We start from the raw sequence: 16,663 nt of genomic DNA, 5'->3' as shown, positions 1-16,663 counted from the left end.
TTCAGCACATACCACTTTGAGCTGGTCCAGTTGCAACAGCCATAGTCTCTCAGACACAGTCTCTGCCAACTCCTCCAGATCCATTGTGTTTGATGCGTCCGCGCCTCCGATGCTGCGCGCACTCGCTGTCAATCAAAGGTAATCCCGATTTACGTCTTTTTCACACTGACCGCGACGTTAATCATCCCAGCGGTGCCTCCAATTTTTGTTGCACACTTGGATGTAATAAATGGACTTCCAGGCGTGCATGGAATTTTTTTACGTTTCTTTACTTTCAACACACTGGAAAACACACAGACACACGCACATCAGCAACTTTGCTGCTAGCCGCAGGCTCTCTATACACTGAATAGCGCACTTGCACTCAACATTCACCCCGCAAAATACAAACATATTCCCCATATTCTGCACATTCACTCGTATTTTAGTCGGACAGCTATATTTCCTTAAACACATTATACACACATTATACATCTGCGTCGCTGTTTTCATACACTTTTATGCCACTTTAGCTTACCTGGAAAACACACAGACACACGCACATCAGCAACTTTGCTGCTAGCCGCAGGCTCTCTATACACTGAATAGGGAGCAGCCGCCCGCACCTTCTTAAAGGACCCCTAAGGACACCTGGCTGCCCAAAGTGCCTGTGTGAGCTTTGCTCATTGTAACCGTGCATTAATCAACTAAAATACTACTTTGACATGGCAGATGACAGAATATCAACCCACAAAATAATAAACTCAAATAATAAAAATAATGAAAAATAATACAGGGTGATGGGGGGGGTGCTCAGTCTCTCTTAAAATATGTCATGTGTCCCACATAAAACAGCTCTTTGCGTGAAATCGGGCATGCAGCCTGGAAGGTCTGTAATGCCTGCATCCCTGTAACCAAGGTTGTTGTAGTGCAGACAGCAGGGCATAGAGAGGCAATAACACAGCAGAATCGGGCATGTGTGTTCAGTGCTCAGTGCTTCTCACAGCTGTTAAATTATTTTACACAGATGTCACTAATTGGTAGTACTGACACACTTTACTGACAAAGTTTCGCCAATGTTCTTCAGATTTACATAAACAAGTTGAAATTGAGGAATATTATTGGGATCATTAGAGCTTCATTACCTGGAATCAAAATTAGGGAACGGAAATGAGTTTCAGTGTGGTGTTTTACCTAAAGCAGTAGAATAATAACCTGGACAAAATTACTAACCAGATTCTTAAACTGCTGCAAGTTAATCGAACTAAAATGTACTCCCTGTAAGCGCTGACAAAAGCTGACAAAGAAATGATGGCTACTGGCTATGGCCACTACATCAATCCCATGATTGAAAATATTAACAACAATGTAATGGCAATTGAATTGAATTGATCTGGATTCGATTGAACTAAATTGAATTAACTGAATTGAGTTGAATTTAAATGAACTGACGAAATGCTTCCCTAATCACACACAGCCTAAAATCAAGAGTCTGTCTCATCCACTTCAAACTGCCTTCATGTGTGCATGTGCATGCCTATGTGTGTGTATGCATATGCATGCATATGGATACATGTTTGTAAAAATACACACGTGACAATTGCTTTTTTTTTTTTTTTCTTACCGTTTGGTTGTCCTCATACAGCTTGAGGTCATAGCCGCTTAGCTCGACACAGAAAATGATTGCAGTCACGCCCTCAAAACAGTGGATCCACTTCTTTCTCTCTGAGCGCTGTCCTCCCACATCCACCATCTTGAAGGTGAGCTCCTTGAAGGTGAACTTGTTCTCCACGATGCCGGTGGTCATGTCGCGGGAGCGTAGGATGTCTTCTACAGTGGGGATGTACTCAGGTGCGGAGATGCGGTCCAGGTCGTTCAGGTAGTAGGCAGTGTTGTCCTCTAGGTGGTACTCATTGGATCGTTGGAAGCACTCCTGGACCCCTGAATCAGCCCACAGACGTTTCATGACGCCCAGCAGCTCTGGCGTGATCTCCCCCTTGCTCTCAGCTGGACCCGTGAGGGCAAAGAGCTGCACGGCGTCATAGGCTCGGTCAGCATTGTGGAAGTCGATCTTAAGGGTGGCAAGGGCACGTATGATGCGTGTGAGTGAGTCGATGGCATTGTACAGGATGAGGGGCTTGTACTCCTTGCACGCCTCCAGATTGAAGCCTCCACTGTGGATGATCTTCATCTGTTTGACAATGGTGCTCTTGCCCGAGTTACTGGTACCGAGCAGCAGAAGTTTGATTTCACGCCGCTGCCGCTGACTCTCCGAGCGCAAGTGGCGGTCGATTCGCCGTGAGCGCCGAGCGGCTTCCTTCTCTTCCGAACTCTGACGGCATCCCATGGTCCTCCACCACGTGTTAAGCAAAAAGGAACACGTACTGACGGATGGGAGAGCAAACTACAATACTAATAAAATGGAAGTGGAGCGACCAAGAGGGGAAAGACGGAAAAGCTGGAGAGGATTTTCACTGCAGTGGCAACTTGCTGGGGCAGAGATAGACCAATATTCTCAACAGGCCAATCTAGCACTGAGAAAAGTGAGCCACCTCAGAGAAAGAGTGACTCAGGAGTATTTCATTCTTTTTGTTCAGGGGCAGTCTGTGAGTCCTGTGTGGGCAGAACCCAGACTTGTGGGATGCCCACACGGCGCCTGGCACTGAGGTTGGACTGCCTGCTGAAGCCAAAGGAGCTGGGGTTCATAGCAGGGGGCTCCCCCTGAGGAACGCTCTGGAGGAGGGCTGGGGAAACTTACAGCGTGTGTCAGTGAAGACCGTGTTTGGGGTTGATGCATGTGAATAGCAAAACCCCCTCACTCTCCTCCCACATGGCTCTCGTGGTGCCTCTCCCTGGTTTGGCCACTCCAACCATCCACGTTAGTCCAGTTCCCTGTGCCTGTTTTTCCTGATCTGCTGGATAGGTTCTGCTCTGTTTGCTCTGCGTGGCGATATCTCCGCGACAGCTGAAGGTCTCCAAGTCTGCAAAAACAAAAAGCAGGGGAGCAATGTGAGTAGCAGGCCAGGATGAATAAGAGCAGTGTCATCACTTCTCAAACAGAAGTCACCTACCTGCAGAAATACAGAACTGAGAAAACACACATCTAATACAGCATCTCAAACCGTTTATCAGGTACACTTCCTGTTAAACCACAAAAATTTCACCACGCAACAGTTTTTCTCTGTGGACTCAGGCTGCCTCTTTAGTTTCCTGTTGCTGACAGTCATACAGGCTTTCTCTTCTCATCTGCAGTCCTGTGTTACTACAGACTCTCTGCCAAAGTAGGTCTCACCAGACCACGCCTACCATGTACACACATACACACACACACACAGACACACACAGGCAACCAAACACAAGGTCAAACACATGCATACACAGACCTACCAAAGTAAACTCAGGCATATCCAGAGCCTGGAAGAGGAAACTTATGCAGGATGAATAAGATGAATGTGTTTCCCAGAAACCAACAATGCCCAACCCCATTCACACTCCAACCCACCCCACCCCTATGCCTGCACGCTCCGCTCTGCCATCTTCCTAAGGCTGTTCGGAAAAATGACATCAGGTGAAATGCTTATTTACTATCACAGTGGAAAATAACTGGCCGAAGCCACCAGGTGCCTCTCACGCATTCATACCACTGTTAACGCCACGTCTCTCCCCAGACATTGTGCTGTTATCCTGCAGGTGCGACTCTTGGATCACTCTGGATGAGAAGACAAGTGTTTTTTTTTTAAAGCATTTGGCTCCATTCTACATCTGCTTTGATGCATTAGCTGTTCAGAGGGGACAGCTCTGGATTCTATTGACTTTAGAGACATGAATTGGAATGAAATCATGGTAAATTTAAGGCAAAGACGTCAGTGATAAATAGATGTATTTAGAGATGGGCTGTATGGTACTGGCTGAGTAACAAATGTGAAATCACACTGTGGCCTAGTTTTGTTGTCAAAACTATACTCTGTGGACGTGTCAGAGAGAGTGTGAGAGAGAGGGAGCGAGCGAGAGAGAGAGAGAGAGAGAGAGAGAGAGAGAGAGAGAGAGAGAGAGAGAGAGAGAGAGAGAGAGCATTACTCAGAGCTCAGAGAGTGAGGTCCACTCTTCAAAAGATTGAGAGGACAAACAGAGCAGAACAAAGCCATAACAAAGCATCACAACACAAACAGAGAGGAGTGCATTATTCCCTGGCTGCAGGCACCTGACTACCCTCTCAGCATGGTATAGCCAGCCAAACCAGTTAATGCACATCACTGATTTTGACAGGCCATAAACCACATTAAAACTGTGTGTGAAAGTTTGCTATTACAGCAGCACTTGCAGGTGGTTTTGAGGATTGCCACTTTAGATAATTGCAAAGGAAGGGGTGTGCAGGCAGTGAATTTCTTCAGCGTGCATATTATTACATCAAATAGTTTACTATTACATTGCACAGAGTGAAATTCAGGACTGTTGCTTAACTAAACCCATTGAACAGAGCATAATATACCCCAACTGATAGCCCATGCAGAATATGAATATGAGGTTATACATGTATATTATCAATCGATGTCAGTAGTAATACAGATAGGGCTGGGTATATTGCTATTATATCAATATTGTCATACAATACTAGATATCGTCTGGGATTTTGGATGTTGTAATGTCGTGACCTGCACCCCAGTAGCTCACCTGGCAGCACATGTATCACTTGTCAAGGCTAAGCCCTGATTGCAGCATCATGGATTCAAATCCAAGCCTGAGCCATTTGTTGCATGTCATCCCCTCTCTCTCCCCTGCCTTTTCTGTCTCTCTCTACTGTAACTATCAAATAAAGCAGATATGCTTTATTGATGACATTTCTGATCTTATTAGACTGTCGTAGCTGTGCTGTTATTTGCCTCAATCTGCTTAGGCATCATGTCCACATTACAAATGATGATGAAAAATCTCTGTGCTTAAATATCTTATGAAAGCATCAATAGTCATCCCTACAATATCGTCACTCATTAGCAGCCATCATTCATGTCTTTAAGGATGCATTTCAAAACTTTTTCTGCTCTCATACCTCGTATCTATCCCCATACTTCTAACCTTTTTGTAGTCACTCTATCGCATATTAGTTCTTGTGTAAAGACAAGGTGTGTCCCTTTAAGAGTAACTGAGTGGAGGCAGAGCCATGGGGGCCATGGAGAGAGGCCAGCATCTAGTTGTATCATGAGGGCTGAGGTAATGTGATAGCCATGGTGAGACCAAGCCCTGTCACTCTCCTGCATTCTGTTCACAGCTCCTGCTGCACACGGCACAATAGCTCTCCCTCCATCTCTCCCTTTCTCCCCTGTGCTTATCTCATGTTATTAATTTAACATGCTGCAAATAATTACAATCACGCTTTTTATTAGAAATGAGTGCATGTAGTCACAGCCTGTTACTGTTGTATAATGTTCTATTTCTGTTGTGGTTGCTGAATCCTCAAAATTGCTGTTAAAATTAGGGTCAATCACATTAGATTGAGTGGTAATTGTAATCCATCAGAGACCGAGTAATGCTATGTTACTGGTTAGCTCCGAGACAAAATTAAAATGCATCCCCACAGCCAGGCCTCATCTGCAGATGCAATGCCAGTTTGGACAATCTGTGAATTATGCACACACTGTGAATTGGCAGATTGGTGATCTAATGCAGACGGCAAGTACATGCTCATATATAAATAATGTAGAGCTGGAAGGTGCACTATGCAAAATTGCCAAGGGTTGACTGAAGTGAGGACTGTTAAGTAGGCAGTTTGATTGTTGAGTCTAAATGGTTCTCATTATCTCTGACTGATTGCATGCTTATTCCATATTTTTTTGTCAGTTGAGTCTAAATGGTCCTTAATCAACCCTTGGTAATTTTGCGTAATGTACCTTTTAAGTACCGGTGTGGATGTTTAGCCTTGTATTACCACAGAAGATGAGAAAATGAATTCAAGTATTCAGATATTCAATTATCAAGTGTTATAAAAAATATATTTAAAGTACCAATTTGCAATTTATGTAACAACACACAAAATGACTAAATCAGTATGGTGTGAATTTTGATTTCCACATTAGCAGATGTGGACCATGTGGATAGAGAGCCAGGGAGTTGGAAAAAACTGCGAGCTACGGATTTAAAAGACTGTCACAATTTTATCTTTAAAAAAGTGATAAAATGGGTTTATTGGCAAGTCAACTGGCTCATCTACTTGGATAGGAAGAGGCTGATTGAACATATAACCAGGTGACTGGAGACAATGAATTTTGTGTGGCAGATCAGTGCAACCACTCTTAGGCATAAAGAAATGATTTAATAAATAGTCAATTTATAGTTTATAGTTAGTTGAAAAGGGTACACTACACTCTCAAATGCAAGAGATTTTTCCAACACTGTCTTGGCAAATTATGCTCCTAAACCTAACCTTTACGCAACCGTAACCAAGTAGTTTTGGTGGCTAAAGTAATGAGACTGGCCAAAATGCCGCCTGACATGATATGATATTGAAAACAGTTAAGAGTGAAGTTTAGTTGTATCGGAACGCAATTTTTAGGAGACAATTTACCCACTGATGACAAGTGATGGCTGTCTTTATTTTCAACTCAGAGTGGATTATCCTGCTTATTACTCGGCATTACCTTACAAAAGATCTATGTTGCCCTGCTGATTCACAGCACACTGCAGCAAGGTTTCATGAAATGCATATATTTGGAATGGTAAAGGTACAGTGATGAAGCCACAGCTTGACAACGGCCCTGACTACAGTCTATTCAGAAATAACCAACAGCAGATTGTCTTATTTGAGCATTCAGCATCACATATTCAACATAACTGAATAGTAATTGAATGAAACCACATATGATGACAATAATGAAAGAATGGAAAAAGGCAGGTGATGTTCCGCTGCAGTGGGGTAATGTGTAAGGATGAGCTGGACAGATGCAGGGGACAGGAAAGGCCTGCCAGCGCTCAGGTCTTATGTTTCAGGAATGATGAGGAACAAATGTAGGAGAGGCACATTTTTTAATGAATGAGAAGCAAACCTGTGTGTTGTTAAAAGAGAGGTGAAAGGCACAGGTGGGCTTTTAGCTGTCTTGCAATGGTTTATGAATGAGGCGTGCAAGTGTCAGTGGTTTGGTCGTACAGCTTGTATTTCAAGACAATCAGAATAAACATGCTATGATGTATGTACGCTATGCTCTGGAAGAAGAGCACTACACTCACACACAACATTTTTCAGACTCTTCTTGGGCACTAAAAACCATTTGTCTTCATTTTGGGTCCAGTGAGCAATGATATTTCCTATTTATGAACCACTTAATCAGTATCCATTTACATTTAATCTAATACTTTTGCAAAGAAATGGCCCATCCATCAAAGCTAAGCAGGCCAAGGACTTTTCCTCAGTGTCCCGTGACTTAGGAAAATACTGCTATGCTGATTTTAAACAGCAGTTAGGACTGCATACAAAAATACATGCAAATCAGAAAGGGTTGGTGAAATGAGAGTCTGTCTTGAGTCATGATGACTGTGTGCGGTGGTTCATGTCCGTGCGCCTCATGGGTCAGCCGGCCTACTGTACCTAGTATGTCACCACTTCATCCTCCCCCTGCCACACAACAGGCCTAGCTTACCGTAACAAATGGATTGTTATATAAGTAACGACAAAATGCGCAATGACACTTTTGTCTTATTGATTAATGTTGACATTATGTTAAGAGGCATGCCTGTAGCGTTACATGCAAAACATTCCACGTTCATCGGCATGTTTCATGCCCATAAAAAAAAAAAAATGCATAACATAAACAACAGAGATAATGATTTTTGCTCTGACATTTCAGGAAACCACTTACTTTTATTCAAATAAAAATGTTCTAAAAAAAAAAAAAAAAAAAAAAAAAACTTGTTTCAGAAACATAGGCAAATAGGAAATTTAGTCAATCCAAGAGAGTATTCAGACACACAAAGTCTGTAATGATTTTTTTTTTTTTTTTTAATTTGATCTCAGTCTACAGAAACTATACTTATGCCTTTCACCATGTCCTGTTTCTCTGTGGTATAAATATGAGGCTGCACACCCGGTAAAAATCCCCTTGTCAAGCGTCAATATTGGGAAAGCCAACGAGATGACTGTTGACAAATCAGGTAATGAATGTGAAAAAAATATAGAACCTGTTGAAAACACGACTGTGTACAGTAATAAAGAGGAAGCATGAACACAGTGAGGGCGATGCCGAGGGAGACAAGGAGGAACCCACGGTTTCAGAACTGCACAGTTTGGTGTTATCTTAAGGTTATCAAGTTTCAAAAAAAATAGTCAGACATCACCTCCTTGTCAACAAATTCTTTAGAAGTCTTGCACAAGACAAGTCTTTACTTGGTTCACTGCATTCAAAATGGAAAATGCACAGTTTACAAGTTGACATTGCTTTTCAATTATATATAATCAGTGGTAGCACAGAATGAGGTTGGTAACAATATATATCAGCATCCCTATGGCCGGATTCTACATGACACCTGCACTGAAGAACTCATTGTCCATATCTATAAGAATGCATTTCAAAGCTTTTCCTGCTCTCATCCTCTCCAGACAAAGTGTTCATGAAGAGGGTTGTAGCCACACTATCATGCATGTTTGGCAACAAAAGATGACTTAATCCACAGAAAAGCACCTGATAACCACAGTAAAATGTGCTGGTGGATCACGGATCTCTTGTTAAGGATATTTGAGAAGGATATTTTAAACAGAAAACCTTGCTGAGACTGAGCTTTCGGATGGACGTTTCATCAAGACAATGACCCCAACATACATCGAAATCAACACACAAATAGTCGAAGGAACAGAAGATCTATGTTTTTCACTGGCGGTCTCAGTCTCTGGACTTGTATCCTACTGAAAGTCTGTTGTCTGAACGGAAGATCACAGAGAATAAGCGCAAACTAAAGAATATCAACCATCCTGAAAATTCTTCGCATGAGGGCTTGGCCCAAATCTCTCCAAATAGTGTTTCCTGACCTTGTCAGCCATCACAGGCCTCAGCACTGTTATCTTCTCTGGGGGAGACTTCATCAAATATTCATTTTAAAGTTGCCAATCTATGTTTGTTTTGGAAAAAAAAAAGGACAATTCAATAAAACTATTTGTGTTTTGATAAAGGGAATATTGTGTTAAAATGAAAATGTACAACTCCCCCACAGGTTTTTAGCCCAAAATGTGAATGTGATTTGTTTTTCACAATCATTTGTGCTTATTTTAATGAAGGATGCCAATAATACTTGAGGAATAATACTTGCACACGCCCACCTCCCCCTAAAAATGAACATACATTGCATGCATACACCAAAACTCTCAAGTATCAGCCACGTTTCAAGAATCACAGGTCACTTCCTCTCTCTCTCTCTCTCTCTCTCTCACTCTCTCTCTCTCTAACTTTCTTTTACTCTTGGACTTAAACTTGCTTTAACTCTACCATATGCATTTATAATTTATAAATATAATTTTTACATGCATCAAGGCCTATACTAGAATGCAGCAAACTGATCATAAAAAATGTATAGTATGTTTTTTTGCAACATTGTTTGCCACCCCCACAAGTGAAACAGTGGTTAACTTCCAGAGTAGCACAAAGAAATTCTGATTAATTCTCCAGTCCTTTTTGGTTTTTGGTTGTTGCTGTTTTTTTTTTTTGTTTTTTTTTTTTATAGTATTGAAGGTCATAATTATATGACTACTTGCACTCCTCAAATGAAATGCAAACACTTCATGCTGTGAGAGACTAGGAGGTGTATATTTCAGAAAAAGCAGGCCAGAAAAATAAACCCAATAACGTAAACAGAAAACAGCTTTTTGTGGCTCCTGAGAAAGCAAGATGCTGAGCAGCTGAGCTTAGAAAACCTCCAAGATGGAAACTCACAACATTCAATCAGCAACACTCTGGCCAGAAAACATGTGTCAATCAATAGACATGCCTGCCTTGGGTGGAGGTACGGTCACCATAATGTGGCAAAAGAGACAATTTGCAGCAGACCGAGACGTTTGGTTAATGAGGTAGGCAAGGGAATTTGATCAACGGCTGAACACAGCAGGTGGCTGAAGTTTGAATTGCTAGAGAGCAAAGGAGAGATGGACTGTTTTGATTCCCAAATAAATGCATGCGTAGCAGAAAATTTATCAGATACATGAATACATAAATAAATTACAACAACAGCAACAATAAGAATCATAACAAAAATAAGAATAAGAACAAGAATTTGCTATACAGAGGTTAGGGCCAACTAATCCTGTCTCTGATGACATTATCTACAGGAACTTGGTTCCCATTGCAATGGCCCCATGGCAGACAGAAGGCCACAAATTCAATTACAAATGAAGACGATAATGGCCTCTGATAGGCCACAGAGGTACAGAGGATCATGACTGTTGATTCTCATCTGGCATTATACCACTGATGTCATCTGGACAACTGACTACCGGCCAAGAGTGCTGTAGTTCTGCAACTTTTTGTGATTTGTTTTAAAGCATTGTAGACTGAACTGAACTGAACTGAACTGAATTTACCTATTGAACTGAACTGAATTTAAGTGGGCTTATATTGATTCTAGGGGGCTAAAATGGCATGGAATGAGAATGATTTAATTGCACTGAGCTACACCCACAGTAAGGGTTTGGATGTTTACCCTACACAGTGACATTCAACAGCTCATGTGGATCACTGGAGCACTGGCTGTGTTGATAGTGTCTTTGAGGGTGGGGCTTTATGGTAGTTTGTTGTGGTATAAAAAGCCACCACTTGGGCCAGATGAGGGAGAGTCTTGTCCAATATCTTCCAAAAAAACTCAAAATGAACTAAAAAGATGATGTGGTGAATAGGTTTATTATATCATCTTAATCGGAGTACAATAAACTGAGCTGGTTCTTGGAAAAGCTGCTTCAAGTTTGTTTTATACTGTTCACTGACCCTCCCATCCCAGAGCCAAGACTATGATGCCTCCTTCGTTTTTTAATTATTTATATATTTTTACAGCAAGTACAAGGTTTTTACACCATTAAAACTGTCTGATCAACATGTGTCCTCTACAAATCCTGACTCACATTAAACTATTTGAGTTAAATAATAGTTCGTAAAATTTACGAACTATTATTTAATTTCCCTTAACTAAAATAAATAGTAACAATATTTAATAAATGATTATGTCTTTAGATTACATATCATGAGTACTGTATGGATAATTACACACTTCACAAAACAATAACATTCTAGAGACTGTTTCTGGAAACTGATGTGTTTTAAATATTTTAAAAAGTGTTTTCATACGAGCAGTCTCATGGCTCTGACACATTCCAACAGTGCTGATGATTGCCATAAAGCGATGTCAAATAAGATTTAAACTGTTTTAATGTCTTCCAGTTTACGACTTACATATTCTGAAGAACAGTTTACATTTGAGTTTGATTTATTGTGCTGTGACTGATTACTGACTCCTTTGTCAGCAGCTGAATGCAATGACTCTTTTATTGACTCAAAGAATTTTTGAGTCAATAACAGAGTCATATGCCAACAAAACGCTATAGCTTGTTTGCGCTCATAAAATATTATGTCTCCAAATAAATTTAATTGTATGCTAACAAAAGTAAGAGGCGACACTGACACCAAGGGATTACTTATCTTAAACGAATTATGGGGGAAAGGATGAGTCTAGCTTATGAAGAATTTTATAAAACACAAATCTTGATATTTAGTGCTTTGGAGAAAAAACATTTTACATCGAACACATGAGTTTTCAGTCAATGCAACACCAAGCTAAGGCGCCCTGGCTGTCACATCTGAGAGCCTGATAGGCTTCACATGACTGAAATAAACAACTAATTGTCCATGAGAGGTCAAACTCACATTTAGCTAATCTAGAAATGTGAAGTTAAAGGAATGCTTGGAATAGGTAGTTATAAGAGAGGTGAGATAAGGACACCAGTTATACAGGAAAAGATGTAGGCCCACGTAAGGCTGTTTCCCTTTTCAACTCTCATCTGCCATGACTACAACTTTGTGTCTTGTGTTCTCATTTACTAGAAACCACATAATGCAGACTGCCTGAGACTAATTTAGAGCCAAGTGGAGTCACAGCTAAATCCTAATAGAGATACTGAAAAGAGAATCCAAGAATAATACGTTACCCTGTGGCGAGGTTTCCTGGAACCTCACATCAAGCAGTCATTGCACAATAACAATTTTTGACAATATACTAAAACCACCTACTTTACTTACTGTTGTTGTTTGTCAGTATCATTTTGGCACTCTAAACAGTTGCTGTTCCTTAACTGTATCCAACATGCCTGAAAATCCCCTCAACGTAATGTTGCTAATCTGCCATTTAACCTCACAGTTAACTATGTATTTTAGCCCCCACCGCCTCCCCTCAAGAGGCTTTGCCTTTTGCCAGGGCGCCATTGTAAATAACAATTTGTTCTTAATGACTTGCCTGGTTAAATAAAGGTTCATTTAAAAAAAAAAAAAAAAAAAGAAAACCAATAAATGTAATTTCACCCTTACATAAATACACAAGGAGGCCCAAGCAAACAAAATTTGCTGCTATCTAAATACCTCTCAGTGTAGGTTTAAGTTAGTCTCCCAGGATCAAGCCCCATATTAAGTCAAAAGCAAGTGGAATCCATTGCCCATTAGCATTTGCAAGGGACAGTCCTCTAAGCCTTTAGTTTATAGTTTCATAGTTTTTGCCCGCTTTAGTAGATGATAGATGTTCAGAAGAATAAATGCATAATGAAAGTTAGAGCTGATTTATTATCTGAGTGTTAACTACAGTAGGTGTTGTGCTCCAGTTCCTAAGGCTAAAGACAGAAAGTGAGAAATGCCCTAAACACATACAAATGCCTCATTATTATTAATCAATACTGAGTGAAGCAGTGCTTGCAAAATAGAAATTCAGCGAGACAAAACAGATTATGAGGATGGATGCATTTGGACGTATTTGGAGATCAGGAAACTACAGGTGGCTGATCTGTATGGTGCCAAACTGAATGAAGTTTGTGTGCAGCTGCAAAACACAAGTCACATAACATCCTGGAATCTGGGACAAAAAGCAGACAGTCAATTTCACTGTAACATGCTTCCAGCAGCAGGGTGATAGATCAATGTCACCCCAGCAGAAGATGCAGCACCGATTCTGTAGATAGCACTGTGTTACGTGATGCCTCTGAAACTCACACTGTGTGTCTATCTTGTCACTGTTTGGTAATGAGCAAAAAAAAAGCATCAGCACGCTCTGATGCGCACTCGTCAGCGGGACAAAATAAAATGAAGTATTCCAACCTAGAAGGCCTGTTCCACGTGGTGAGTCACTGCCGTGTGGTCGCTCCATACTACGTCAGAATCATATGAGATGTAGGTCGCAGACAGAGAAATCTTAAGCATTCAACAGTTTGCGCTACATTATGCAAGATTTAGCACTCGGTGCAAAATGAGCTGCTTAAATAGGATGGATAGGGTGCCACGACCAACCTGGTTTTTCCTACAACAAACCAGACCTTACCCCGATACAAAATTCTACCTGCTTGTATGTCATTTGTCCTTGAGGGTTGCTTGGAAAATAGAGCAAAAAGTTAAGAAGCAGTGGGCCCTTTCTTAGCACACATTATTATACACTGAGGCCACTGTCATATATCTTATGGTGGTTAACCATATTTATGCAGTGAGGACACATCTGAAAAGGCTTTCAAAAAGTCTAAAACATAAGTATATCAGTGCCTGGGATTTTCTTTCAATACTTTGATGGAGAAATGTGAGCACCACAGATGGCAGACAGCACCTTGACCGCTATACGATGTGTCAACTGACACTATATCCACTGGATTAGCCAGGATTCTTGTCATGAGGTGAAGCTGCAGTGTTACATTTGATTCTGTTGGGATAAATTCATTAGGACTGCAACCAATCAGTGGCCATATCTTCAGTCATCAAATTGAAGTCATCTCTATCACCATGATGGTCAAAGAACATACCCAAGGTCACTTCACAAAGTTTCAGAGCTGGAGAAAAATCTCGACATAGCTCCCCATTCCAAACATATTCCAATCTCCAACAAGAAAAAGTACGATACATCACCTCTCAAAGTCAGAGTCCCTACTTGTAAACTCAGGGCAAATCTGACGTCACATAACAATGGCAGCACCCATGGAGGCACAAATTGGAAACGGTAAACCATCAACTAAAAGGCAACGTAAAGTATATTTGCCTGTATTTAATTAAAATAATGCATACCATGATATAGTAAGACCTGTTTCTGCACGGAAATAGTTGTCAAAATATGACATCATTGTAATTTGTTAGCTGGCGAGGGCACAAGTGAAGGTAAAAGCAGCTGTGAAGTGATGTTGTATCATGTTGTACCGTATCCATATGAGGATCAAGGCTTTTTCAGGGTCATGTTTGTCATTTACATTCGGTGTGGTGCATCTGCAGCACTTGGTAGTCAGAAGTTGGAGCGTTCAACTGAGATATTCTGACCTCCAACTTTGAATGGAAAGCAGCATTAGGCCTGCATGCAATTTCTACGCTGCACTTCACCGCAAGGCCTGCTGTTGCAAGGAAAATGTCTTCATGAGGTTTCATCTGAAAGGGATGGATACTCTCACCGCATTTGTGGTTGTGTTTGTTATTAACCCCCAGCTTGAACATTTCATATGCTTTAATTATAATTAATAATACCACATAGTTCTCTCAATCATCATTTGAAATATGCAGTTGAGCCATGACTCGGAAATACCTTACAGCACACAAGATCCTAAAGACATTCCACGCCATAACCATAGCCGCTGCTGTGTGGAAAATTAACACCGAGTGATAATTACACACATGACATTTGATTCTACAGAACAGGATCCTTTCACTACACCTGTAAGGTCGTTCGTTTATAAATATCCATGCCACATGACACATGTGGTATTTTTTAGCAATTTGACTGCACTTATAATGATCAGTCTACCAGTTCATATATATATATATATATATATATATGTATATATATATGTGTGTGTGTGTGTGTTTATATATATATATATATGAATGAAAAAGAGAACACTGCCTATCATTGTTTTCCTTAATGAATGAGTAGTGTCCTCATATATATGTGTATATATATATATATATATATATATATATATATATATATATGTATATATATACACACACATAGTTGAAATCCAATGTAGTCAACTGAACTGAATGCCTAATTAAAAACTGATAAATGTAACAGTGAAATGATTTACTTGATTTGGCTCTCACAACTGTTTGTTCAACATTTCATACTATCCTTTGCTGATACTGGTCCTGAATGTAGAACTCACAGAAAGGCGCCTGTGTGTGTGTGTATATATATATATATGAGGACACTACTCATTCATTAAGGAAAACAATGATAGGCAGTGTTCTCTTTTTCATTTGTCCAAAACAGTGGGCTGTTGAGAGGGTAGAGGCAGGGTGGGAGTGAGGTCTCAGTATGCTAGATGCTTTTTTGTGATAACGGTCTGTTAGGCGTTCCTGATCTCAATGGATGTGTTCCCCCTGCTCCAATCCAGCAGGTCACACTGAGTCACAAGGGCAGCCAGTGATGACAATGGCACGTTTGTGCACAGGCAGAGCTACTGGTAGCGGTCTGATGTGCAGGGATGAGATGGCACAAGGTGGACACTGAAGTCATGTGTGCGTGTGTGTATGTACATGTTTGCACGAGCGGTATATATGACCTCGTAGATACATTGGCCCTTAATCATAAAGCAATTGCAGAATCAAGACTTGTGATGTCTGATTCACAAACCTTTCTTGACTCCAAAGTGACATCATGGAATGCTTCATCCGACACAGTGGTAAACAACTGGCTATTTACACGACACACCCAAAATTATTAATGTTTGGCAACTCACAGTCTGCAAAATAGAAGGCTTGGCACAGCATTAAGGACCTCATACATGTTTTTGCTGTCTTTCAGACAGTGGTTCTGTTTTGCTTTTGCCCTTTTAAACGAAGATAATTTGTTCTGAGTTGTGCTGAGAGAGCCAAAGCTAGAACTTGTCCGTCGTCATTGGTGCCTATAGCTCTTTTCACTGTTGGCCTATTAGTTTTTCTGCAGTTAGCTCAATCAGTTCAGGTTAGCGCTATAAACAATCTTATCTATGATCAAACACTAGCACAAGGGTATTATTCATTTGTGTTCTGATAGATGAGATAAAGGCTTCTGTAACTGAAAGAGACTGTGGGAAACAGCCATTTTGACATTTTTACAGCCCACAGACATTATCAATGTGGGATTTGACGTCCGGGAGAGGAAAAATAACATATTCAGCTATACTTATGAAATGACTCAAAATTCTACACGTGCAACAGCATAGCACCCAATTACAACCAGTTGCTCAACACTTACAGTACATTTGGGGGCAAAGACTATGAGGTTTATGCTAAACTATTAGAATGAATGACACAGAAGCTACAGTGAAGTGGGTAGTTACCTGTACGGAGGCTTGAATCACAGTAAAATATAAATAATCAATGAAATCACCTTCCAAAGAGCAAAATGTATCTGTTAATTAAAAAAAGGCTAATTATTCTGCTCCTAACTACTCCAAACACCCAATCTCACACCCTGAAAAGCCTCTGCTTGTCACTCATGAAGGAGGGAAAGT

At 40.7% G+C, this 16,663-nt stretch overlaps 1 protein-coding gene across 2 annotated transcripts in view; it reads right to left on the bottom strand.

Moving 5' to 3' along the window:
* The window catches only part of gnaz (guanine nucleotide binding protein (G protein), alpha z polypeptide), a 43,568-nt gene that overhangs the window by 22,246 nt on the left and 4,659 nt on the right, over window positions 1-16,663 (bottom strand). Inside the window, exons 1-2 of one of the 2 annotated variants that reach the window (XM_030065558.1) lie at window positions 3,051-3,152; window positions 1,604-2,960 (exon numbers count right to left, since the gene is read on the bottom strand). In XM_030065558.1, coding sequence (XP_029921418.1) covers window positions 1,604-2,326 — 723 coding nt within the window. In that variant the 5' untranslated portion in view covers window positions 2,327-2,960; window positions 3,051-3,152. Of the gene's footprint in view, window positions 1-1,603; window positions 2,961-3,050; window positions 3,153-16,663 lie in introns of those variants that run through there. The other variant, XM_030065557.1, reaches the window with a different exon arrangement.

This window comes from Myripristis murdjan, chromosome 12, assembly GCF_902150065.1.
Source record: "Myripristis murdjan chromosome 12, fMyrMur1.1, whole genome shotgun sequence".
Lineage (NCBI taxonomy): Eukaryota > Metazoa > Chordata > Actinopteri > Holocentriformes > Holocentridae > Myripristis > Myripristis murdjan.
Note: the sequence above shows the minus strand (reverse complement) of the source record. Positions and strands in the feature narration are given on the sequence as shown.